Source organism: Delphinapterus leucas, chromosome 2 (assembly GCF_059928025.1).
Source record: "Delphinapterus leucas isolate spDelLeu-1000000601 "Yukka" chromosome 2, BTC_Dleu_Yukka2, whole genome shotgun sequence".
In the NCBI taxonomy this organism is placed as follows: domain Eukaryota; kingdom Metazoa; phylum Chordata; class Mammalia; order Artiodactyla; family Monodontidae; genus Delphinapterus; species Delphinapterus leucas.
Window position 1 is genome coordinate 54,731,155 of NC_143130.1, and position 25,469 is coordinate 54,756,623.

A 25,469-nucleotide genomic window follows, 5' to 3' on the forward strand; every position below is an offset into this window, starting at 1 on the left:
CCCAGGTTCCCAAGATCATGTGGATGGATGTCAACAGGAGGAGCCACAGGTGAGGTTGTTGGCCCCCAAGGCCAACTGCTGCTGGTCAGGAGGGTCTGCCTCCAGACCCTGCAGGCCCTGCTGGGCCCATGCACCCAGACGCTGGGGCTCAACATCCAGGTAGAGGCCCTGGCATGAGCCATCTGCCCACATGTTTCCAAGAGGCCTGAGTGGGGGCCACAGGGCCAGCCAGGCAAGACAGGGAGCCCAGGGACTTGCAGGAGCAGCTAAGGAAAGAGACAGCATTGTTCTGGGACTCATCAGTGTCAGTAAACCTGGCATCAAGAACAGACTCACTGTTGTCGGTCAGCCCCGGGGGACCCATTATCCCCTTTCCCTGCTTCACCTGTGCATTCTAAGCCACAACAGCATAGGACCCTTTCATTCCCAGAAGGCAGGTGGTCTGATGACAGGTTTGCAAAAGTTTAAAAGCTTATTCCACTATCCAGGACACTCAGCAGCATTGCAGTGAGGAAGGAGAGAGAGGATAGAGATGGACACTGAGAGCCCCAAAACAAACAGAAGGAGCCTCAGGACAGTAAGGAGTGTCCACATTGCTTGACACTTGAGATTACTCACAGAAGGAAATGGACTGAGGGGCTGAGGGTTCTGGGGATTAAACCACTGCTTTTGTCCTCCAGTTGGTGCCCCACATCATCGTTCCAGAAACCTGAGGGATGACATACATGAGAAGCTGCTTCCATGTCTCAGATAGGACCTGGAGCAAGTCCCTGGCTTTGGTGGAACGTTTGAGAGGAGCTGGACGTGCTTCCTTGGCAAGTTGAGCAACCTACGCGATAAGCGCTTCAACACTTAAAGCTGCAAAGATCTCACGTGCTTTCTCTTTTGTTTATTATTTTGTAAAAAAAAATAAGGTATAATGTATGCCTTAAAAAAAGAAATCAGAACAATTGCATCCCAGGGCCTCGGGCTGGGGCCCCGCTGTGAGCCTGTGAAGGTCAGGGGCCTGGCCGCGCTGGGACGCCACAGCACGGGGAAGGAAGGGCCAAAGGCTTTTCCTTAGCCTTCTGCCCCTCGGCGTGTGACGCCCAGGGCCGGGGGAGATTCCGCGCCCGCTTGCCCGCAGTCCCGGCACGGGCCGAATGGGGCGCGGCGGACGTCGGTCCTGCAAGCCCGGCCCCGGCGTCTGGACTCTAGGCCGAGGCACGTGGGCAGCGACGCGGGGCCTCCCCGCGGGGTCCCCGACCCCGGACGCGGCGCAAGGCCCTCAGCGGGCGGGCGGGAGGGCGCGCCTTCCCGGAGCGCGGGGCGCGGACCGAAGTTGGGCGAGTGCACGGAGCGTCAGCGGGCCGGGGGCGGCAGGTGCCGCGGGCGGACTTGCCAGCCAGCCCAGCAGCCCCGCGCCCCCGATTCCTGCCCCGGCCCGCTGCCCGAGTCCTGGGACTTCCGGGGCCCGGCGGCGTTTCGGGAGCTCTTCCAAGGGCAGCCTCCCGGGCGGGGAGCGCGCGGCGCGGTGGCCGGGCTGGGGGTGGCCGGGCTCCCGCAGGGGCGGCGGGCGGGGTGGGGTGAGGCGGGCCGGCCCCCTCCCCTCCCGCCAGCCCTCCCTTCCTCTAGTCCTGCAGCCAATTAGACAGCCCCCTCGGGCGGGAGGCGTGGGGCGCTCCATAAAGCGGCGCGGAGCTGTCACCCCGCGAGTAGGCTGCGCACCGCCCAGGCCGGAGCAGGCGCCGAAGACTCGGGCGCTTCGGACCCGGGAGCGTGGAGGAGCCATGGCCACCACCAACGGGGCCGTGGAGAACGGGCAGCCGGACAGGAAGTCTCCCACCGTGCCGCGCCCCGTGCGCAACCTGGAGGTCAAGTTCACCAAGGTGAGACGGGCTCGCGTCCCACCCGACGGCCGCCTGGCTCCGCGCTGGGCTGCCCGGCCACGGTGGCGGGGACCAGGGGTCAGCAGGCCGGGAGCCCCGCTGCTCCGCTCCGAGAGTGCGGGGAGCTGGGGCGGCACGCCCTCAGCTGAACTCGCCCGGCGCTCCTGTGACTCGAGCCTCTCCGCTCAGCCGAGCCCTCCCGAAGCAGCGTTCAGCACTGGGTATGCCGGGCGGGAGTCCACCGCGCACCCCAAAAGGGACTCCAAGATCCGCACCCCCAGACGGGCTCTCGGGTGCGAAAACCGGGCGAGGGAGGCTCTGCAGCGGCCGCGCGGTGCCAGGCTGAAGCCCGGTGCGGCCCCGACGTGCCCCTGCAGGGCCCGCTTTGAAGGCGAGCGGTGGTGCGCCGTGACTTGGGCGCGGTGGTCTTCCCGCAGACCCTGCGGCGTAGTTTCCGGGGCTGAAGGGGTCGGGCTTCGAGAAGGTCAGAGGGTCCCTGCAAACACCAAGAGCCGACCTGAGAGGTCAGGCTGCCTCGGGAAGTGTCCGGAAACGTCAGCGGGAGAAAGCGGAGAGAAGTTGGGCACCTCCTGTGCTTAGCTCTTACCAGCTTACCAGTAGAACGAGGGCTAGTAGGAAGGTGCTCACTGATGAGACTGTCCCGGAGCCCAGAGACCTTGGTCTTGGCAGATCATGGTCTCAGATCTGGGCCTGGGAAACCGCGGGTGGCAGGGCCCCATCGCGCCGCGGAGTCCCGAGGCTCGCTGTCCTTTTTGCGCTGTGGGCTAGGAGGCTGGAGCACCGACAAAGCGGTGAGAACACCTGCCTAGGGCAGAAAGGAAGATGGCGAGGCCTGGAGCCCGGGCTGAGCAGGACTGGGAGCTCTGTTGCCAGCAGGGAGCGTGTCCCCTCCGGTGGGAAGACACCCCGAGGCTGTTTGGAGGCCGTTGGGCTGGCTCTGGGGGCACTTCAGGGGTGCAGGCCAAGAGCCACGGTTGGCTTCATTTTGCCCAAGTTTGTCTCCTTTTATTTTTGCATCTTATCCATTGCCCCCAACTCCAGCTGACATAGCACTTAGAAAATTCCTCCATCAATTTTACTTTCACAAGTAGCAATTATGCCTCTCAAATAGTTTTAATCAAGCAGAGAAAGTTGTGGGCCACTATGTGTGGCCTTCAGATTTTGATCTCTTGGCGCTTATTGTCGGCTGGACCTCTGATCACATGACATTAAATTAACTGTTTCCAGAGGGCTCTGTAACCAACAGAGACACTTCGATGGAGATTATTTTTAATGTAGTTTCCTAAGTAGTATCAGCTTCAAAGTGCAAATTCCAACTCATATTCTGGGAACAGTGAAAATAGTACCTAAATTTTTTTAGCCCCTAACACTCGTGGTGGTCACCTGTTGTTGGTGGTAGTAGCGTTTTGTTTTATTTTTGTTTTATTGGATTTTAAAAAACAGTATAGAAACCAGAAAATACATATATTATTTTCCTATTCCTTTTTACCTTTTTTTAGTGCTATCAGAGCAATGGAGCCACCTATGGAAGGTTACCTCTCTGTCTGCAGTTCTTTCTGCCCCTTCACAAGTGTAAATGCAGCCTTTAAGTAGAGAGGTGGATTTTAGCACATTCACAGAGTGACCGGTGTTTGTTGTCCTGCTGGGTGCCCCCTCTTCTTAGTGGAACAGAACGGGTTGTGACTAAGGCTGAGGGAAGGGCATGAGATGGAGGGGGCTGGAGAGCCAGGGTCCTTAGTGGCTCCTAGGCAATGATGACTGCGGCAGCCTGACAGTAGGCTGCTGTACCCTCCTTTCATCTGGAGGGCAAGGCCTCTGTCTCTCTGTCCTTGCTCCAGGCCCATCTCCACAGAGGCCTCCTCCTAGCAGTTGTGGGGTTGGGGCAGCCTGTGTGGTTGTGACTGAGGGTGGGGAGCCCAGGCAAGCAATGCTTAGGGAGCCCCTGGCTGCAGAGGCAGCCCACAGGGCTGAGGAAAGAAGCGGGAGAAACAGAACTACAGTATCGAGGCCCCCCGAGGCCCCCGAGGCCCCCTGGCTGTGGAGTGTGTGAGCAGTAACAGTCTGTTATTTTTCAAACCTGACTCATGGTGCTTCTTGTTAATGGAGGACAAGCTGGAAATGGTGGGTCTGAGCCCCAGCCTTGGGGGACCATTTCCCAGGGTAAGTCCAGACTCCAGAAGGACGAAATTCCTTTGTTCTCATGTTTTAACACTGGGCTCTGCTCTGTGATTTTGGTGAGGGGGGGTCCCCCCAAAACCCCCACATAGGTCTCAGAGGGTAGCAGCCCCTTTCACTTCATAGGGCCCCTTCTTTTCCTTCCAGTAGCAGAAATTCTTTTTTAAGATTTTCTGGCTCATTAAAACACTGGTTTTTATGATCTCTTTAATGAAAAATAAAATTCACTCAGATTTCCTTTTCTGAAAATATGCTCCTTTTGAGTATAGCTGAGGTCCAATGGAAGTTTCTGTAAGTGGCGTCAGCAAAACTCACTTGTGTGACCACCACCTTCGCCTCTTCTGGGGCATCCGTATCTTGATAATAGCTGTGGTTTTCCAGCTCAGTCTGGATGGTATACCATTCCATTCCTTCAAAATGTGAGTCCCATCCACTCAATGTAACATAATTTTATTCCTCTTTAAGTTTTGTTTCATACCAATTCACAAGTCAAGGGGAACAGTTTTTTTCTAGACCCATTTTCCTGTTTTGGGGTTCAAAACAATACAGCCAGCATAATTGGTAGGCCACACTTACCCCTTCCTCATTTGTGTTTTTGTTTACTTTTATTGGAGAGAAAAAGCAACAGTAGAAACCACTTACAAAATTACTTACTAATGTAGTATAAAGAAAAAATTTTTGCTAAATTAGAAACATTGTGATGGGAAAATATGAGTAGAGTTGAGCCGTCTGAATTTTTTTTAAGTTGCTGGTTAGAAAGGACTACGGATCAATGTCATGAACGACCAAGTAATTTTTTTTTTTTTCTTGGAGGAGCATGCTTGGAGATGAAGTATAACAGACATCTGATCATTGCAATCTGTTTTTATCCCCTTATTTATATTCTCTTCTACCACCTTCTCATTTTCCCTCCTCCTTGGAATTGATACCAGGAAGGTCCTAGAATCAGCAGTTTTCACTGACAGTCTCTATTATCTAACCCACGAAATTTCATCTTCCGACAAATGGGCCTCTCTTCCTGGCTGCACTTTCCTCCCCATGCTAACTTAACTCCTCTTCTCTACTTATTAATTTCTCACTGTTACCGAGTGATTGCTTGCTGGATGGCAAAAGTGAACTCTTGGATTTGGTTTCAGCTGGAAGAATAAACCTGTAATTGTAGCCTGGCCTTTTCCGCGCGCTTCCCTGGGGGCCTGGCTTCACGTTGAAGGCGCTGAGCTTCCAGAAGTCAGATGGGCACATCCCACAGTCGAGGGTCACTGTCAGCTCTGGATCCCACACAGGGAGGCAGGGGCCCTCTGCCCACCTGCCCAGCCAGAGCTGGCCTTCTGTGCATTGTCCCCACCGCAGTCAAATTTCCCTGCTTTCCAGGGAGAGTTATCAAAACAGTGCACCAGTGGCTTCCCAGAGCGGGCTTCCTTCCCTGTGAGCTTAGGATTTTTTACAGGACAGCCCAGGACAGAGAACATAGTCAGTTGCACACTGGATGAGTTGGCTCCCCTCTAATCCATCCTCACTGGGGAGTCAAGTATTCCGAATGAATGAAATTCACAGTCATTGAAATTAATCCTTGTAGTGATGCAATTCTCCCTTTAAATGACTCAAAGATATGCATATAGATATAGAGATAGAATAAATGCGTATAGAGATGTGCATATAAACATATGCATATAGATATAGAGATGGAATCTGATGAGCTAACTCTGTACTTAGAAATTATTGATGGCATTTTACTTGATGGAAATGCTTCTAAAGCATATCAGTCATGTTTGCGACTGGGGTCTCTCTGATGCCACGATGGGCTCTGATGACAAAGTTGTCCCAAGCTGGTACAGCAGGAGATTGCCTGTCCTCTCACTAGGTAGCCAGGACCTCCATTCTGTCAGAACATGTTTTATGTATTATCTGTCACCTCTGTTCCTAGTTCTTTCCCAAAAGCCGGCTCTTTTAATGCTTTTTTAAGGCAGTTAGAACTTAGGGTAAACTAAGAGTAAATAGTACACACATTTCAGTGCATGGACTTGTGAATTCTTTTTAGTTTGCTCATGATGTCTTTTTCTTTTTAATGTCTCTATTCTCAGCTGTGTTCTAGATAACTGAGTCTCTGAACTAAGTGATTTTTGTGAGTTAATTCTTTGGTTCTGGATATAAGCCGTTATTTGCTACATATGTTAATATAACCAGAACATTTCCTAACACAGATATTTATCTTTGTATTCCAATACTGGCTTTTATTAAGCCCAACATGAAAATAGACATTTTAAAGGGAATGGGGGAGGGGGGCTGATGTGCATTAATGAGGGCTAAAGGGTTATAGTAAGATCCTTGTATAATGCCAGTTCCTTGGTGATCTAGCTGGGGCTTGCAGCAGGAAGGAGGGAGAAGGTAGTGCTCACTGCTGACATACTTTTCAGGGACAGGTGGATTTCTTGGCACCATATATATATGTGTATATATATATATATATATATATACACACACACACACACATATATATATACATATATATATGCATATTTAATCTTCCCCCGAACTTGCTGAGTGTGTAAAATTCAACTTATACCCTTTATGTAACTAACCCTGCTGTTTCTCTGTGAATCCATCTTATTGTTTAAAAAAAGAGAGAGAGAGCTTCCCTGGTGGCACAGTGGTTGAGAGTCCGCCTAACGATGCAGGGGACACGGATTTGTGCTCCGGTCCGGGAAGATCCCACATGCCGCGGAGCGGCTGGGCCCCGTGAGCCGTGGCCGCTCAGCCTGCACATCTGGAGCCTGTGCTCTGCAATGGGAGAGGCCACAACAGTGAGAGGCCCGCGTACCGCAAAAAAAAAAAGAGAGAGAACATTTTAGAAAAAAATTCTAAATTAGTTTTATTGTGACAAAATGTAGTTCTCTGAAAATGTATTAAAAGTCAGGATACTTGGATTCTAATTCTGAGTGTGCTCCCGGTTGGGCATGTGGCTCCATCCCCCTTCCAGGTCCTACCTATAAAAAAGGCAGACAGGTAGGTTGGAGGGACAGAAGGAAAAGACGTTACCTAAGGTCCTCAGTATGTTGGAATTATATGATTTTGATTTAAGCCTAATGCATTACAACTTCCTTTCCTGGTTAGATATTCATCAACAATGAATGGAACGAATCCAAGAGTGGAAAAAAGTTTGCCACATATAACCCTTCAACTCTAGAGAAAATATGTGAAGTGGAAGAAGGAGATAAGGTGGGTGCCCCCCCTCCAGTAATTCAATTACAGATCACTAGAGGAAAAGGAAACGCTTCAGCTGAGTTATAAGGCAGAACTGGCCCACACTGAGGTTGGACCTAAGCGAGCTGCTTCTCAGACACTTGGCCCAGAATGGGATCAATTAGGGACGATGTGCTGCAGAGTCACTCTCCTTTGATAGATGTTTCTCCATCTACGAGGATGACCTCAGCTATCCTTATCACGTGGCTTAAGGAAAGGTTTTTATCAACTGTTTGATACTGGTGGCATTAAATAATCTTTCCAGAAAGCATTTCCGGCTGTTGTGTTTCACCAAATGCAGCATTCTGGCAGGAGACACTTTAAAAAAAAAAAAAAAAAAGACTTGAAGGAAGAACGACTTGCTAAGTCATGCAGAAGTAATAATGTCATGCAACTGCCAGATTTCTTTTCTACCAGAAACTTAAATTATCTTGTAAAGCTATAGTCTATAACCGTATTTGATAGTGCAGGGTATATTTTATAAGCTATATTATATGTATACATTATATATGATATATATTATTATATATAAAGCTAAGGGACTTCTGGAGGTGTCCTTGATACATTTCAAACCATAAAGTATCTTTTGAATATGTATCATTGGGGAAAAGGTTGACGGTACCGCTTTTGTAAGGAGCGAAAGGAAACGTAACCCTCTCCTCAACCACTAGAGTACTCATCTGATGTTCTTAAGTGTGTAGGTAATGTTGAATGTGAACAGGGTGAATGACACATGTGTAAAATAGGCTTGAATTTGATCCTACTAGTGATGGTTTTGTGATAGGTATGCAATGCAGAGTGTTTCCACCTATACATACCCTCCCATGTGCAGCGCCCCATGCTAAGCTCTGTTTACAAAGATACTAGCACTGAGGAGCTCGTGTGAAGATGTGAAGGTGTAGGGGTGGAGCATGATGCAGAGCAGGACTCCCAGGTGCATTATACAGGTATCAGGGAGGAGAGTAAGATCCCTGCCCCTGGCTCTGGCTTGTCCCATGGTCCCAGTGACTGTTCCAAGCACCAGAAGACAGAGGCTGCCCTGTTCCTGCATCTGGAGAGGTCCTGGCCTCCACCCCAGAGCCTGGGACAAGGAATTCAAAGACCTAATATCTCCCTTGCCAAAGCTTCTGCTCACCTCCAAGCCCACTTTGGAGACACAGAATCTTGGTGGAGTGTCCCTCTTGACTGGTGCCAGGTGTCCACTGCTGGCTGCACCTCCCTAAGGAAGAGAGGCTCAGAGGGACCTGGGGGGTGAGCCCCTGCCCATCAGCAACCAGAGCCTCAAACCCCATTTTCCTGAACATAAGAATGGGTGTCAGGGAATTCCCTGGCTGTCCAGTGGTTAGGACTAGGCACTTCCACTGCAGGGAGCCTGGGTCTGATTCCTGGTTGGGGAACTAAGATCCTGCATACCTCGTGGCATGGCCAAAAAAATAACAATAAATAAAAGTTTAAAAAGAATGGGTGTCATTACTCTAAACAGCTCTCATTCTTTCCCAGTAAAGAAGAAGTTTTGATTGTAATTCTTCTATCAGTGCATAGATTATCCAGTTCTTTTTCTATAAAATCATCACAGTTCTGCCCTCAGAGGGTAGCTGAGGTGAGGCTAAAGGGAGAAAAAGTCCCTGATCCTCCCCATCTAGGGACTTTTTCAGTGTGGTCAGTTCTGAGATCCAGAGGAGGACTCGTACCCCCGTTCTTGCTATTGGACTGCAGTCCTCAGCTGGAGTAAAATGCCAAGACAGACATTTCCCGCCTAATTGGTGAGCTGTGGGAGTGTGTTTGTATCCACACTGAGATAGCAAATAGATGATCTTTTCCTACTTTGGTCACCAAGAAAAATAATTAAGGTCAGTGGTTTTTTGACTATTTTAAACGCTTTGCATAATCAGAAGGAAAGTTAATCTTTGGCCATTGTAGAAAACTTGAAAGACTTAAGATATAAAGAAGAAAAAAAACACTTGAAAGCCCCCAGCCATTAAAGTGATTGGAAACCTAGCTTTTGCTCTGAGCCGCCTGCCGCCCCTCCTTCCTCTGCAGCGGGCGGAGACTCTGCAGTTCTCTGACAGCTGAGCCCTCAGCAAAAGGTGACACACTCTCTCTATTGTTTCGGCCATGCAGCTCGACGTAGACAAGGCCGTGGAGGCTGCACAAGCCGCCTTCCAGAGAGGCTCGCCGTGGCGCCGGCTGGATGCCCTGAGCCGCGGCCGGCTGCTGCACCAACTGGCGGATCTCGTGGAGAGGGACCGCGCCGTCCTGGCTGTGAGTACATGCACACAGGGGAGGCGTGGGGCCAGCCAGCCTCCCCGAGGGCCCACCCCCCTCAGAGTGTAGGAGAAAGGACCTAGGGTGTTGTTTTGTGTGGCGGTGTTTTGGTCCTCTGAGGTGTGGCTTTCCGGCCATAGGCAGGCGTCTATGCTACTGGACGCATACTTTTTGTTTTGAAGTCGGACTTTTGTCCCCTGCAGCTCATCTTCTTGGCCTGGAGGAAGTTCAGCTCCATTAGTGGTTCCCAGACTTGAGATGTTCACAGACAGCTAGGCTGGGCTGGGCTGTATCCTGGACCCACCTGCACAGTTATGAACTTAACTTGTTTTCTTACGTGAACTCCCTTTTAAAGTGAAATTTAACCTCATCCTAAGTGACAGTATCCATGAAATTACAGGTTTAATGTGGTGGTGTATTTTTTCTAATACTTATTAAAATAAATGCTACCACTTGACATAGAAAAAGTGTCCCCATATAGCTTAAAAATCACCCCTATTTCACCCCTGAAATGGGCAGTGGTGAGTGTGTGTGGAGTGATGGTGAGGGCAGGATAACCTAGTTATAGGAAACCTCAGAGTATGGAAGACCTAGGTTCAAACCCCAGCTCTGCCACTTACTAGCTGTGTGACTTTGGACAAGTTGCTTAACCTCCCTGAGCATATGTTTCTTCATGGACAATATCACAAATAATGACATCTGAGTCTTGTGAGAACGATCCATTTAAAATCCTTAGCAGTCCCTGTCATGCAGTAAGCACTAAATAGATGATAGCTATTATTAGTAATGCTATCTCGGGCTTCCCTGGTGGCGCAGTGGTTGAGAGTCCGCCTGCCGATGCAGGGGACACGGGTTCGTGCACCAGTCCGGGAAGATCCCACGTGCCGCGGAGCGGCTAGGCCCGTGAGCCATGGCCGCTGAGCCTGTGCGTCTGGAGCGTGTGCTCTGCAACGGGAGAGGCCACAACAGTGAGAGGCCCATGTACCGCAAAAAATATATATATATATATATATAATGCTATCTGAAGACCCAGGTTCTAACCTCAGCTACTTGTTCTCCTGGCCAGCAAATTTCTAGCACCTTAGTTCCTCAGCTGCAGAACGGGGATCTTTATTCATCCCACTGCATGAGGTTGACCTGCTCTCATGAGATGGGCTATGAAGACATTTAGGAGTTGTAAGTACAGAATTGAACGAGATCCTCAGACCTTCTTTTGGTCTTGCGGTGGGTGCCTGATCAGAGGAAATCTTGGGGCCCCCTTGTGCCTTGAGGTCCTTTGCAGCCTGCACACGCAGCCCTCATATGGCTCAGACTCCTGTGTAAAACTTGCCCCAGACCTGGAGGCCCAGCTGGTAGGAAAGGAAATCTCCTTTTTGGTCTCTGATTTGGAAAAATGGTTTTTTCCTTTCTTGATCTGATGCTGGGAATGAGTAGTCAAGTGGACACCTGCGTGGAAGTCAGTGCCAGCTAGGACTCTGAAATTGCTCTTGACCCTGAGTGTGTGTCTTGGGGTGGAGGGTGGAGAAACTACATTTCGGGTGCTCCTCTGGGGTGCGTTGCCCTGAGGGTGCATCCGCACAGAGAGAACTGCACCTTCCTTCCGCCCTCCCCAGCTGGCCAGCCTGAACCCGGGTGAAAAGAGCTCCCTCCCAGGGTCAGTGTCTCTCTCCGTAGAGCCTCTGGTTTCTTCCTGCAATGAAAGCCAGTCTCAACTCTCAAGCTGCCAAACTGGCTTCTTCAAAAACATTTCTGTTTTCACCCAGCATGAGCTCATCGGTCTGCAATGTCCGTGAGTACTAATAGCAGGCGGGAGAGGATGTGCCTGGGCACCCTCCCCACCCTGTCCTCAAGTGTCAGTATCATCTTGGGGAGCAGTGGCTTCAAGGCCACCTTTACCTTCAGCCCTCCTGGCTGCCCTGGCAAGACTGGTGTTAAAGCACATAGAGCAAGTCCCCTCTGCCATCTGACCTCGCTGCCCACAAGAAATAAGATCCAGTTCTTCGCCACATTGTGAAAGGGACAAGAGAATGACTGGCAAATACAGTTTTTAAAACCCAGACCACATCACGGGAAAGCACGCCCTTGATGGGGTTTTCCTGCATTCTCCCGCACAAAGTGCCGCTTTCCATCATGTTCTCTTGCCAACTGGGCAATCACTTTGTGTTCAGTGTTTGGAGACCATGTGGCAGATCCAGCAGCCTCAGCTCTCTCTCTCCCTCACTAAAGCACCTGCACCCAGACTCTGGCACTTCGGGCGCTCATCTTGGGAGCCTTGAAATAGGGGCCATCCCTGTTTCCTGTCTTCTCAAGCAGAGCCCCACTTCTGAGCCCCTCATTTAAGCCTTGGTGCTGGGGCATCTGAGGCATGTCCCACAGCACTTTTCCTTCATTCTTTAGTATCTGAGGGTTACCATGTGTTAATTTTTCAAAAGGCATATTTTTCTCCTAAAATGTTAAAAGAAATAAACTTAGAAGCAGCTGTGGTTCCCACATGGTCCAGACACAATAATTGTGTAGAAGTCCCAATGAGTAGCTAACACTTGATCTCTCAGATTCAGGCCTGTGTACTCACCTGCGAATCTTTTTTGATTTTTATTTTTTTAAAGAACTTCCTTTCTAAACCTGTTGTGACCCAGTTTTGCTTGGACAGATTCCATAACACCAACCTGGCAAATTCCTGTTGTCATTCCAGTAAGCAAACGTGACTAAGTTAATAATAAAAAACAGTCAATGCTTGTTGAATACTCATCATGTACCAGGCTTATTGTGGGCACTTGACCTGTAGTATTTATTATCCTATTTGGAGAACGCTGAGGCCCAGAGAGTTTAGGTAATCTGTCCTAGTTTATCCAGCCAGAGAGGGTAAGCCAGGGCTGGATGTAGGCAGTGGCTCCAGGCCTCGCACGTCCCCACAAAGCTCTGTCCCAGTCTCCTGCCTTTCTCTCCCATCCCAGAAAAGGGCCAAGAGTAAACTCCCCGTTCCACTGACAGACATGTGGATGCTGTATGGAACAGCTGGGCCCTGGAGAATTTTGGCATTATTTGCAATTGTTGGGTTTCCCCTGGGAAAATGCAAGTTCCAACTTAGAATGTAAATCAATAGGAGCCAAAGGTACAGTGTACTGGCTGTCACACTGTCCTGACTTGGTCCCTGAGCAGCATCTACCAGGGGTGAGACACACCGGAGACCCAGACCAGCCCTGTCATCTCTAGCAACACACAGCCCTGTCTCCTTGCTGTCCCCAGCTGAGGATTGTGGAGCACCTGTCTGGCCCTAGAAGGGAAAATGACAACAATAGTCAGAGCTGTTAATTATCATCATTTGAGCAGTGGACAGTGCTGTTTGTTAGTGCTTTATGAGGTAGGTGCCGTTACTGTTATTGTTGTTGTTTTGCAGATGAGGAAACTGAGGTAGGGAGAGATTCAGGGACTTGCCAAGGCCACTCAGCTAGGAAAGTGGTTGCCTCCTGTTCAGAGAATTCTTGGTTCATTCCTGAAGCAAAGATAGAGTAGCCCCAGCCATTCATGCGGCCATCCTACATCCTTTCCAGATGCAAATGTACAGGGGCAGCAGCCTAAAAAGCAGTCACTGCCCTTACTGAAAGTCAGATGCCCCAAATTCAGTGCCAGCCATGCCGCCTACCCTCTGGATAACACAGATGAGTTCCTGGGCTCTGTTAGCCCCTGTGTCTGCACCTTGAAGTGGGAGCAGAGCCATCCATCTCGGAAATGAGGCATATGCGAGTGCACACGGAGAGGCCTCTCTTCCTTTGTAAATCATTCTCTCAGCCCAGTGACTCTAAAATGAGAATCCTGCCCTGGGCTATGTGTCAGGGTGGCCACTTCCTGCAGCCATGGATGACGGGAGGTTTCAGTGCTGGGCTCAACTGGGGCCGCTTGTCTGAGGGACAAAGGGGTTCTCTTCAGCCCGGCTGGAAACAGAAAAGAATCCCTGCCATTGAGTGGGCTGTGCGCTCGCCTGAGGAGTCGCCCCTCACCACCAAAGGCCAGTCTGCTCCCTTCCCACCACGCAGCGCATCCGGCTGGCAGCCCAGTGCGGGAGGAGCTTGGAGTGCGTCTTTGTGCTGGTGGCACGACCCCTCTGGGCTCCGTCACTCTTTCCACAGCTGTGCTGGTCAGCAGGGCCAAGAAGAAGGAACCTGCGTCCCCCTTTCTCTTTTGTTAGAGGAGCCGGCCCCTCCCCAGCCACCCCCCCAAGTCCTTGAACCTTCTGAGATCTCCCCGGAGCACACAAACCCATGTGTCCAGGTCCCACTGCTGGGGCAACAACACTCCAGACAGATGACAGAAGACCAACGCTGAGGCATATTCCTTCCCAGCGAGGCTCCAAACCAGCCTTGTACCCTCTGTCCTTCGTGGGGACCTGTGCCTGTGCTCTGGCCAACCCTCCAGGCTGAGGTGTTTTGAAAGAAAAGCAGTCCTTGACAGCCTGGGACAGGTCCTATCTTAAATGAGGTATCTTGCTTTCTGATGAGTCCCATGTGAGGTACTGAGAGCAACGTTCTAGGACTCTGCTCTCTCTCCCTGCCCTGTCTTTAACAACCTGACGGTTAAAAGGAAAACTGTGTCTTAAAAATATTTTGTCTTATTATTGCAGACCCTGGAAACGATGGACACAGGGAAGCCGTTCCTTCACGCCTTTTTCATCGACCTGGAGGGCTGTATCAAAACCCTTCGATACTTTGCAGGGTGGGCAGACAAAATACAGGGCAGGACCATCCCCACAGGTGAGCCAACTCAGGACTCTCAGCCTCGTCCGGGGTCTCTTAGGGGTTCTGTCTTCTCACTCCTCTAGCTAGCCTCTTCAGAGCACCCCTGGGTCTTTTCCCCAGAGCATCCTTCCCACACCCAAAAAGGAAATGGCACTGTGTCAATCCTTCCTCTGAGGAATTTTACTTTTGAAATTGAGTTAAAAATCGCTTCATTATGGAACAGATAGGACTTAGAGCTGACACTTGGTGGGCTTCTGGGTTTCTTTCTTGTCTTTTTACTCCTTAAGATCCTTAACCTAGTTTCATGCGAGCACGTTCTCTGTTAATCTCTTTTCCAGATGACAATGTTGTGTGTTTCACCAGGCACGAGCCCATAGGTGTGTGTGGGGCCATCACTCCTGTAAGTATGGCAACTTCTCTAGATAGATCTGTATAGATCCCACCCCATTCCCCTGTGGCCTTTGGAACCAATTTCTAGTGGGTTTTGATTCGATTGCACTGGTATTAATTGAGCATTTGCTCTGTGGCATGGAGCTTGGTGCTTGAGGGTCATCAAGATGGATCAGACTCCATGCCTGCTCTCAAGGGGCTGATTCCAGGAATGCAACAGGAGACACATGGATTCAAACCAAAGGGGTCAGGGATGGCCAGCTCCCCTCGGGCAGTGGTCTCTCAGCTGGGCCTTGAGGATAAGAAAGAGTTGTTCAACAGGAAAAAGGGGTTTCTGAGCAGTAGGAATGGCCTGAGTGAGGGTGTGGAAGTGTCTGGACTACTTGGAGGGCAGTAAAGATAGCTGGTGAGGTCAGAGCTTAGGTGGGGACAAAGTGAGGAAGAGGAAGAGCAGCCAGCAGGTGGTGCTGGCTCAGCATCCAGTATGCCTTGCTTCCCAGGGCCCAGGACTTTATTCACTGGGCCATGGAGAGTCTGGCAGGTGCTGGGGATGCTATGATGCTGCCATCTATTGGAGGAAACACCAGGCCACTGCACCAGCTGGGGAGGCGGGCGGCAGTGTGAAGAGGGTTGGAGAAGAGCTCTGCAGGGGCCAAGCAGACGTGTCCTTCAGCCACCAGTCTTGAGAGCCGGGAAATGGTCAGGCCAAATGTGCTCTTGCCCGTCAAGTTGGGAGGGCTCACCTAAAGATGGGTGTAGAATGAGAAAAGAAGAGGGCCTGGGGCCAATCCCACAGACCACCAGGGAATCCCATGGAGAAGTCTGAGCAGCCAGGGTCAGGGGCCTCCCAGGGACGTAATACATTTCCAGAAAGAGACTGTAGTCAGTGGGGTCATCTCCTATGTAGGAATTCAAAAAGACAGAAACACAGCTGTTAGATGTGCTTCCCAAGAGAGGCATCGGGGGAGTTGGGGCTAATGGAAAGGGAGCTGGGCATGTGGGGATGGCCCTTCCAGAAGCTGCAGTGAGAGAGAAGGGAGCTGCTAGAAGAGGCAGAGGCCAGGAAAAGGTACAGATTTGCTTGTAGGTGAGGAGAACTGATGGCATTTATGTGCTAAGGAGTGGGGATCCAGAAGAAGAGGGGACCCCGATCACTATTGGGGGAACCCTAAGACAACACCTGCTGTCATTAGCCAACCACACAGACCCCTGGGAAATGGGATGTTATATTTGTTGTCTAGTTGTAGGAATTCCAGACAGAGCTGGGGGGAGAAATCCAGCTAGCCATTGGTCAGCCCTGCAGGGGGGACGTCATTGGAGTATAAGGAGCCAAACGGACTGTTTGGGGGGTCAGAGGTGAGGCACGGCTAGAATCAAGCTAACTGCGCTCTTGGAGATGCTCGGTTTCATCTCGTCTCATCAAAGATGTTACTTAGGCAAGCTGTGTAGTGGAGGAAACAAGCCTGGCCATGAATCCTGGCCTTCGTCTGAGGCACAGTTCCTCCGTGCCTCAGTTCCCTATTCTGTCAACAGGAGCGGTAATATGACTGCCCCACGCAGGGGTGTGGGGATCAAATGAGTTCAGATTTTGGAACCGCACCTGGCACACAGTGGACACTCAGTGGGCGAGAGTGCTTGTCAGGCCTGATGTCACAGCAATTTCGATATCCCTGCCTCCGGGTGAAAGGATGACAAGAAAGTATTTCCCAAGGTGTATTTCACCAAACACCCATTCGGTGGGGGTTAGTATGTGTTCTGTAAGGAGAGAAAGAGATCCTGTGGCATTTGCGTTTAGGAGAGGCGGGGCTCATTTCTGTGGGACTTTTCGGAGATGTTAACATGCTGATGGCATTGTAAACCTCCAAGAGGAGAAGGTAGTACACCTATAGCAGAATCCTCTTTGCAGCGACCACCTATTAGCATCTCCCAGAATGCAGTTTAGGAGGCGCCAGGCAGGAATGCAGTTCTGATCATCGCATACTCCTACGTTACCTTCTATACCCCAAACCTAAACCATGCAAAGCAAGTGCTCCATGGAGGCATCGCAGGGCCTCCAGGACAGTGTAGTAGTGGATCTGGGCCCCCCAGCCACTCTGTGTTCTGCTGCAGTGGAACTTCCCTCTGCTGATGCTGGTGTGGAAGCTGGCACCCGCTCTCTGCTGTGGGAACACCGTGGTCGTGAAGCCAGCGGAGCAGACTCCCCTCACCGCCCTCTATCTCGGCTCTTTGATCAAAGAGGTAAGATATCCAAAGAGAAAATATTCTGTGTCCTCAATTACATTGCCACTCCCAGGAACCAGGCCACCATCACAAGATAAGTCTGCCCCATGGAGCTGTGCTGTGCATGCCAGCGCCAGCCGGCTCCTGGCCGAGTGGGAAGGGAATGCCTCCTGGGTTTCACTTGGCAGCTGCTCATTCCCTCTCCTGCTTGCGGTCACTGAGCTAGAAGAGACTCCATTCCTCCCACTGATCCTAATGAGAATACTTTACTCTTATTATGAGCTCAAACCCATGGTTTATGACCAAATATTTTGTCTAGAGAATTTACAGGAGGGTTACTTGGGAGGCAGGTTCTTTGGGCCCTGCATATGTGGTGTACAAAATGGTCCATTCTTCTTGTGGGTGGGTGATCTCGCCAGCTCCCCCTGGAGGGGCTACTGCTGAGCCCCGAGCCTCCTCACCAATGCTCTGCTCTCAGGTGACCGTCCTCTCCGTGGCAGCCACCGCGTAGGGAAATGGACAGCCCAAAGGGACACCTCCTTCCAGACACGCCTGGCAATGTGTTTCAGTCATTTTGTCCCCAACTCGTATGTTGCAAAGAGTTTTAAAAAGAAACAAGAAGAAAAGAGGGATAGGAAGTAAGATCCATTCATTCCACTTCTCAGCTGGGCTAATACGACAGGAAAGCAAGACCTTTATTACTTAGATGTAAGGCTGCAGAGCCAATAATTGACCAATTTCTCACTTTCCTTTGACCTGTGATGTAGGACCTTATGACATCGTAGTAATCAGACTTACAGATTCTAAAGTCACAACTGTTTCAAAAAGTGTTTAGGAAGACTAAAGACTCAAGCACGATGTTGTAAAATCTTGCCTTACTAAAATAATGTGTTTTAATGAAGACACAGCATGCCCCGGTGGTTCAGCATCCCCCACCTGTTCATTTGTGGTGCTCTTGGTTAATAAAGAGGACCCAGCATATGAGGAGCACCAAGCATGAATGTGAAAGAAAAGTCGCTCCCTACCTTCAGGATGTGCTGGCTCTCGGCATGACCCAGGTTCAACAGCAGGGATTCTGAGGGAGTGAGACCATATTGCCATTTGGAACATTAATGGGGCAGATTTTAAAAATGAAAGCTGAAGCCCAGGAAGGGTATTTTGCAGGTACCTCCGAGTTGGGGACTGTGACCAAGGTGTCCCTTCTCCCCCCAACACACAGACAAACACACACACACACAGACACACAGAGACAGACCCATATAGACACAAACATAGACACACACAGAGACAGACCTATGCAGACACACACACACACACACACACACACACACACAGAATGGTGCTCTGCTATGAAACGGCCACTGCCGTTTTGCTCAGAAGCCCTTTGGGGTAGGCAGGGCCGCCCAGAAGGAGGGTGTGTGCCTCGCCCTGGCCCCACCCGCACACTGGCTGACTGGGTCTGGTCCTGGGGTGGCGATAGGAACCGGGCCCAAGCTTCCAGGTGAGGGTCCTGCTCTGCTCAGGGACCTCACCCAACCTCCTCTTCTGAACACCATCTCAATTTCCTCCCAGGTGGGATTCCCTCCGGGCGTGGTGAACATCGTGCCAGGATTTGGGCCCACAGTGGGAGCAGCAATTTCTTCTCACCCTCAGATCAACAAGATAGCCTTCACTGGGTCCACAGAGGTAACCCTCCTCGCCGACTATGGGGGACAGTGGCTGTCGCTGAGAATTCTCTGTTTAGAGGCTAAACTATGATGACCCCATTTTAGTACATATTTGTACTAAAAAAATAGTACATTTTTTAAACAATCAGTTAAAAAAAAAAGTTACTGGTCCAGTTTCCAAACTAAATAAATATCTAATTCATTTACTCAGAAGCCTCAGAAGAAAATATTCATAGATAAGATAAAATAAAAATTGAAATATCCATAGGATAAACAGCATAATCAAGGTTAAAAAATAAGCCTAAGGTGATTGGCAATATTGTAGTACTGATCGTACATTTGAAAGTGTAAACTTTTGTTTCAGAAATTCCATTTTGAAGCAACTACTATTCTCATGAGCATTCAAGGACATACTTTCAAGTATACTGTATCCATCCTATATGACGTTTTACAGCCATTACAATAAGGAAAGCTGTCCATGATCTATTGCTGAAGCACAAAAAAAAAGTAAATTGTAGGGCTTCCCTGGTGGCGCAGTGGTTGAGAGTCCGCCTGCCGATGCAGGGGACACGGGTTCGTGCCCTGGTCCGGGAAGATCCCACATGCCGAAGAGTGGCTGGGCCCGTGAGCCATGGCCGCTAAGCCTGCGTGTCCGGAGCCTGTGCTCCACAACGGGAGAGGCCACAACAGTGAGAGGCCCGCGTACCAGAAAAAAAAAAAAAAAAGTAAACTGTAGGAAAGTATATACTATATATATGTATATACCATTAGTAAAAGGGTGGGTGTAGAGAAATAGAAATTACCTGGAAGGACTCCCCCAAAAAATTCTTACTGTGGCCTCCTCTGGGGCAGGTCCTGGGGCATTAACAGAGTGAGGGAAGATAAAAACTTTCCCCTTTAATTTACACACATCTATATGTGGGAATTATTTCTAATGAGAAAGCACTTCTTCTGTACTTAAAAAAATAAATGGATAAAATTTCCCAGGCAGTAAGTGCTCCCATCTCCCTCTTAGTTTAGTCCATCCAGAGACCCAAGACCGAATCCTATGGCTGCTGGACAATAGCTGGAAGACAGGGGACTGAGGGGGACGGAGGGGCAGAGAGGGTCCTGCCCCCCAATGGCTCCTATGTCTTCCCAGTCTTCTCACCCAACAGCAGAAGCATCACTGCCCCTGCCCCTGCCCCTGCCCCTGCCCCTGCCCAGCTTCTCTCTCTAGGCTACCCATGGGTCCAGCCGGGTGGGGCTCTCACCAGGCAGCCAGCCTCCTGCACAAGAAGGTGGCTTCTGTGACCCCAGGGATTGCTCAACTGACAGGCATCTCCCTAAGAGGGGTGCTTCCCACCGAGGCCCCCAGCTGTGCCTCAGCCTCACAAGAGATCACAGGCCCACAGCAGGCTGGTTTGCTTCAGGTACTCTCCCTGGAGACAGTCCTTATCACCTGGATCAGGCCATCCACACCTCCTTCAGGCCATCACCCAGGAGCTGGCCGAGTTTTAAAATGCACTCTCGGGGACTTCCCTGGCAGTCCAGTGGTTAAGACTTCACCTTCCACTGCAGGGAGGGCGGGTTTGATCCCTGGTCAGGGAGCTAAGATCCCACGTGCCTCGCAGCCAAAAAACCAAAACATAAAACAGAAGCAATATTGTAACAAATTCAATAAAGACTTTAAAAATGGTCCACATCAATAAATAAATACATAAAAATGGCACTCTTACCTTAGTTTTGAGGAAATAGCCTCAGCCCTGAAAGAGCCTAGCTCTGCCTCCTGCTGGCTCTCTGGCACTAGGCCCCTGTGTGCACACTGGTCTCTAAGAGTCTTCCAACTCAGAAGTTGGTGGCACCGGCCCAAGACAAGTCACTGCTGTGTGCTGGGCCAAGCCCACCTCTAGCGGTGCAGGGGATGGTAGGTACATGCAGGAGGTTGGACATCACAGTTTGTTGAGTGGCCCTCCTGTTACTTCATAGGAAAGCAATTCTCTCCCTACCCGCTGGGGGCCCTCAGTCTTAGGATGTGTTTCCCATCCTAAAGGTTAACTCCCCTGTTTCCCTAATTCTCAGAGGTTCCCTCAGATTATACCAAAGGACCACACAGACCCACCTCCCCTTGGTCCCTTGAGCTGGACCAGCTTGCTGCCGGGAGGGACAGGCACCAGGACAGGTGACAGCCAGCTCCACCACTAGCCAGCTGTGTGGCCGTGGGCAAGTCACTGAGCCTTCGAAGGCTCCCCGTCCACCCCAGTACGTGGAGCAACTCAGATCTGGGATTCCAGCTGTGTCTGATCCGAGAGGAAATGCTGGGAGAGGCCAGGGGAGTGAGGGGGCAGCATCAAGGCCCAGGGTGCCTGGGTAGGGAGGCCGCAGCCCAGGCCATGCCACACTCATGCCTCCAGGCTTGTCCAGAATGTGTGGGCCACATCCAGCTGTGTCCGAGGCTTAATGTGGTCTGGTTTTTATCCTGAAGGTTGGAAAGCTGGTTAAAGAAGCTGCCTCCCATAGCAACCTGAAGAGGGTGACACTGGAGCTTGGTGGGAAAAACCCCTGCATCGTGTGTGCTGATGCCGACCGTGAGTCTCTCCCCTTCCGGGCATTGCTGGGGCTTTATGGGACCCGTAAATCTCTCCCCACTTCCTTGCCCAAATCAGAACCAATTAAGAAAGACAAGCACACACACAATGGGGATGTTTCTCCACCTCGGGTTATCCCTCCATAAATAATAGGCAGATGGAGATCCAAACGCCAGCTTTACTGCTGGTAGAAAGCTGTGTTGGAGGAGGACATGCTTCCTGTGGTAGCCAGAGAGGCCGCCTGTTTCTGCCCTTCATGAGTTTGCCTTCCCTGTCCTTGCAGAGCTGGGGCCGTGACAAGCGGGCTGGGGTTCTTCTCCAGAGCCCCCTGTGTTGGGGGAGAGGGGGAAGGCCAAGAGGAGGAGGAGAAGGGCATGTGCTCCCCCCACAAGCATTCATCATTCTACCCTCCAAGTCGGTACTTCCTATGATGCTTTCAGGCTCTCGAAGACTTGAGATATTTCTTCCTTCTTTGTCTCAGATCTGACAAAACAGAGGCCAGTGGCAGGTGACCCTTAAAGATATCCTGCTGGCCTAGGTGCTGTCTCTCCCTTCACTACCTCTTCCCTGGGAAAGCCACCCTGCCCAGCAGCTTGGGGGCAGTTTGTGTCTCATGACATAATATTAAAATAGACACTTTTCTTGGTTGTCATGTCCAGAAGAGGAAAGGAAGGGCCACATCAGACATTCATCGACCTGCTGACATGGTCCGCTGCCAGATTTTTGGTGTGACTTCCCAAGTACACTAAAACACCTTTGCCTTAAAGAACAGCCTCCCCCACCTGCCCACTGGTGCCAGGAATTCCTTTCGTGGAGTACAAAGCCTTCCACTCCACACTCAGATAAGTTTGGAATTGCAAATATCCCTGAGAAAAATGATCCTAGCACAATTTCTCACCAAGGTGTGAATAACTGGTTTCAGTTCTACTCCTTGAAGCTGGCTTTCAATGGGAGAGGACTGGGTGAGGAAACAAGCCCCAAGGAAAGAAAGGGAGGCTGGGTGTGAAGGTGGACTGCTCATTTTTGCCTGGTTTGGTGCTCCCTGATGGAAGCATCATCAGTGTTGCTAGTGGTCTCTGGAGCCACACGGAACAGTACTGGGTATTGCCCCACTGTGACCCACATTTGGAGTTCCAAAGAGCCGGACTGCTGTTTTGCATTCTTGTGCCTCCATATCTGGGTGCCCCTTCTGCATCTCAGCTCACCCTCTTTCCCTCCCAATGAGGAAAACTACAGCTGAAACACAGGACTCCTGTCTGAGGGTTGGTTTGATAAGGGTCATGTGAGCAAGTGAGGTCATGGGCAAGTGAGGTGAGGATGTGACAAAGTCTCTGTGCTCGTTAGTGCAGTAAAGACACTAAGTCCTGCAGTCAGGGGACCTATTTAACCCCAAACTCCATGGATCGAAAAATCCCCTTTCCCATGCTCTCTGTTTGGGAAGTGCTGAGCAAAATTAATTTCTGAAACGTAGCCATCCTGGGGCCTGTTTTCTCATGTGGGCAATTAGAGTTGCAGCTGTCGCCAGTCCGGCCTTAACAACTTAATCGCTTCCTCTTCCCTCGCCACCCCCTCTCTCCAGTGGACTTGGCAGTGGAGTGCGCCCATCAGGGAGTGTTCTTCAACCAAGGCCAGTGCTGCACGGCCGCCTCCAGGGTATTTGTGGAGGAGCAGGTCTATGATGAGTTTGTCAGGCGGAGCGTGGAGTTCGCCAAGAAACGGCCCATTGGAGACCCCTTCGACATCAGGACGGAACAGGGGCCCCAGGTAACCTACTGACGTATCAGATCTTGAGGTGCACGTCTGGGGGCTGAACCAGGCAGGCCTCTGGCCCTGGCCCTGTACAGCTCTGGTGCTCTGTGACTCCAGGGGACTCCCTTACTCACTTGCCCAGCCACTTGAGGCTTTTGTTCAGACGCTGATCAACAGTTCAATCCCATCAGGTCTTGGTGGTGTTATGAAATGGGGGTGTACACACAGAGCTCTGCTCTTTGCAGCAGATAATGCTGAGCTCTAGGCCTTGGTGGAAGGGAGGCATTCCCGGTTTATAAGTCCATGTGACTGCACCCTCCAGCCAAAGGACCAACCCTTCTCTGAGCCACCAGGGTCCCCAGGAGAGAGCCTCAGGCAGAGGCTGTCTTGCCTGGCTGGGCTCTCTGCAGAAGCGAGTTGTAACCCTGGCTAAAATGTAGCAGAGCACAGGTGGAGGCAGCAGCTGGAGCCAGAGGCCTCAGCCTGGAGGCCCTCGAGCCCATGTGCATTATAGGACAAAGTGACCATCAGAAACCAAAGAATCCCACTGGAAAGGGCTCGGAGAATGGGGATACATCTCCAGGCAGTAGGAACACATCTCTGGAGACCTGGTTTTTGAAGCTAATGACAGGATGAAAATGATCATAACCACGAGGTTTAATAACCTCTTTAAGAGGGCAGGTCCTGTATCACTTTCTTACTAAGTATGCAGTGCGGCAGATGGATAAATATTTAAAAGAGGGCAGCCTGACCATCCCATGCATTATTAAAATGGAGTTCAACAGCAGCCTACTTTGCTTGTAGCCAAAGTCCTGCTCCAGCCAGGAAATTTCAAATCACATGTCAGGACTCACCCAATTTGTGTCTGTCCCAGGAGCTGGCTACTTACCCACTGCGTTGGCACCACGTGTTTCCACGGGAAGCCATGGATCTGAGGGCAAGTTTGGCTCTGTGATTTTGTGAAAGCCACAAGCTCCTTCCAAACCTCAGTTTCCTCATCTGGAAAATAATGTAATTGATGAATATTATGAAAATTTCAAGGCACTTAATAAGTTTTTATTTTTTAAGGGGGGGGCATTAAATGGCAGGCTCCCTGATCTAAGTGGCAGCAAATGTCTGTGCATGACTTCAAGCCACATCAATTAGGTCTTGCTTAACCATCTTGGCTGGGGATAGGGGAGGACCATGTGGAAAAGGTGTGTTTCTAGCTATAGTGCCCACCCCTGCCTTGCCCCATCCCACATGCTCTGTGGCTCTGGGGCCACGTGACCCTGGTGGAGAGAAACATCTCCACTTGTGGCCAGCACTCCGCATTCTGTCAGGCCTCAACCCCAAACCCAGCAGCCAGTGACACAAAGTTGTCCATCGGCCTTGGTTGGATTTCAGGTATGAATACAGACATGGCCACAAGTCATTATCAAATCTGCTGTGATTGTAAAGCTAACCCAGAATCCGTGGGAAATATGTGAGTTGATCCCATTCTAAGGAATCCCTTTTACCCCATCATTATTCATAAGTCTCTTTCCAAGGCTTCAGGCTTCACTTTTGAAGCCAGATACAGAAATCTCTTCCAAAACAGCACAGTGGTATTGATTTCATCAGTGCTTTTGATGCTGCTGCTGAAAGTCCTTTTGAAAACTCACTTAAGCCTTCTAACCTCAGCATATTATTTTAGGATGTTGTTGGGGTTTTTTTTCTGCCAAAGTGCTTTTTCATCTACGTTAATAAGGCTTTACTCCAAGAGGATTTACAGCTGTCTAAATAGTTCTGTCTGTCTCATGCCTGTAAAACAGCTAGCTGACCAGATAGGTGTCCACTGCAGGCAGCCAGAACACTCCAGAATTATTCAGGTTTGTTTGGCAACTGAGCAAAGATATGCACAGACTCACGCAGGCCACCTGGTGGGGGGCGGGGTCCTGCATCCTCTCTGTCCTCTCCTCTCCGGCAGAGCCACTCACAGCCTTGGCCGTCCGCAGGACCCTGTTTCTCCATCTTTGGTGCTGTGCCCTGGTGCAGCCTTCACTTCCCAGCAGGTTCTTCTCTCTCACTGTGAGGCACCAGCTGACATTCATGGAGGATTATTAGATTTAAACAACACATTCACACGGACTTGCCAGGAAGAGTTGAGTCTGGACGGTAGAGTTTCCATGGGGCCCTCCGCTGGCTTCAGAACAGACAGTCTTGGAGGCAGAACATGGTCAGTGGCCGCTGAGGGTCTGTAGTTTGATGAAGCCCCACAAGCCTCTTGGTCTCCAAGGAGGAGGAGAGAGCAATCCTGGCACTTTTAACCCAAGACTTGGTTAAGACTTCCCAGAGAGAAGTTGAGGGAACCTTGAGATATTATGAGATATGCTGCAGTTTGAGTTACTTTTTAGGTGGCAGTACTTACACACACTCAAAACCCAAAAGACATATAAAGGTCAGTAGTGAAAAAGCTTCCTTCATAGGCATGGTTTTTACACTTCCGTCCATGGATATCCTGTGTTCTTAGTTCTTAGAAGAAAATTCTCCAGAATTTCTGTATATACAAGCAAAATTGAGTATGTATACAAGAATGTAATATGAATTCTGGTT

At 50.4% G+C, this 25,469-nt stretch overlaps 1 protein-coding gene across 2 annotated transcripts in view; it reads left to right on the plus strand.

The window, feature by feature from the left end:
• The first annotated feature begins 1,504 nt into the window (after window positions 1–1,504).
• Window positions 1,505–25,469, plus strand: part of ALDH1A3 (aldehyde dehydrogenase 1 family member A3) — a 35,765-nt gene continuing 11,800 nt past the window's right edge. Inside the window, exons 1-9 of one of the 2 annotated variants that reach the window (XM_022598906.2) lie at window positions 1,507–1,868; window positions 7,176–7,280; window positions 9,426–9,566; window positions 14,188–14,317; window positions 14,641–14,702; window positions 16,802–16,930; window positions 18,485–18,598; window positions 21,044–21,146; window positions 22,726–22,910. In XM_022598906.2, the coding sequence (XP_022454614.1) occupies window positions 1,770–1,868; window positions 7,176–7,280; window positions 9,426–9,566; window positions 14,188–14,317; window positions 14,641–14,702; window positions 16,802–16,930; window positions 18,485–18,598; window positions 21,044–21,146; window positions 22,726–22,910 (1,068 nt within the window). In that variant the 5' untranslated portion in view covers window positions 1,507–1,769. Of the gene's footprint in view, window positions 1,869–7,175; window positions 7,281–9,425; window positions 9,567–14,187; window positions 14,318–14,640; window positions 14,703–16,801; window positions 16,931–18,484; window positions 18,599–21,043; window positions 21,147–22,725; window positions 22,911–25,469 lie in introns of both variants that reach the window. The other variant, XM_089906907.1, reaches the window with a different exon arrangement.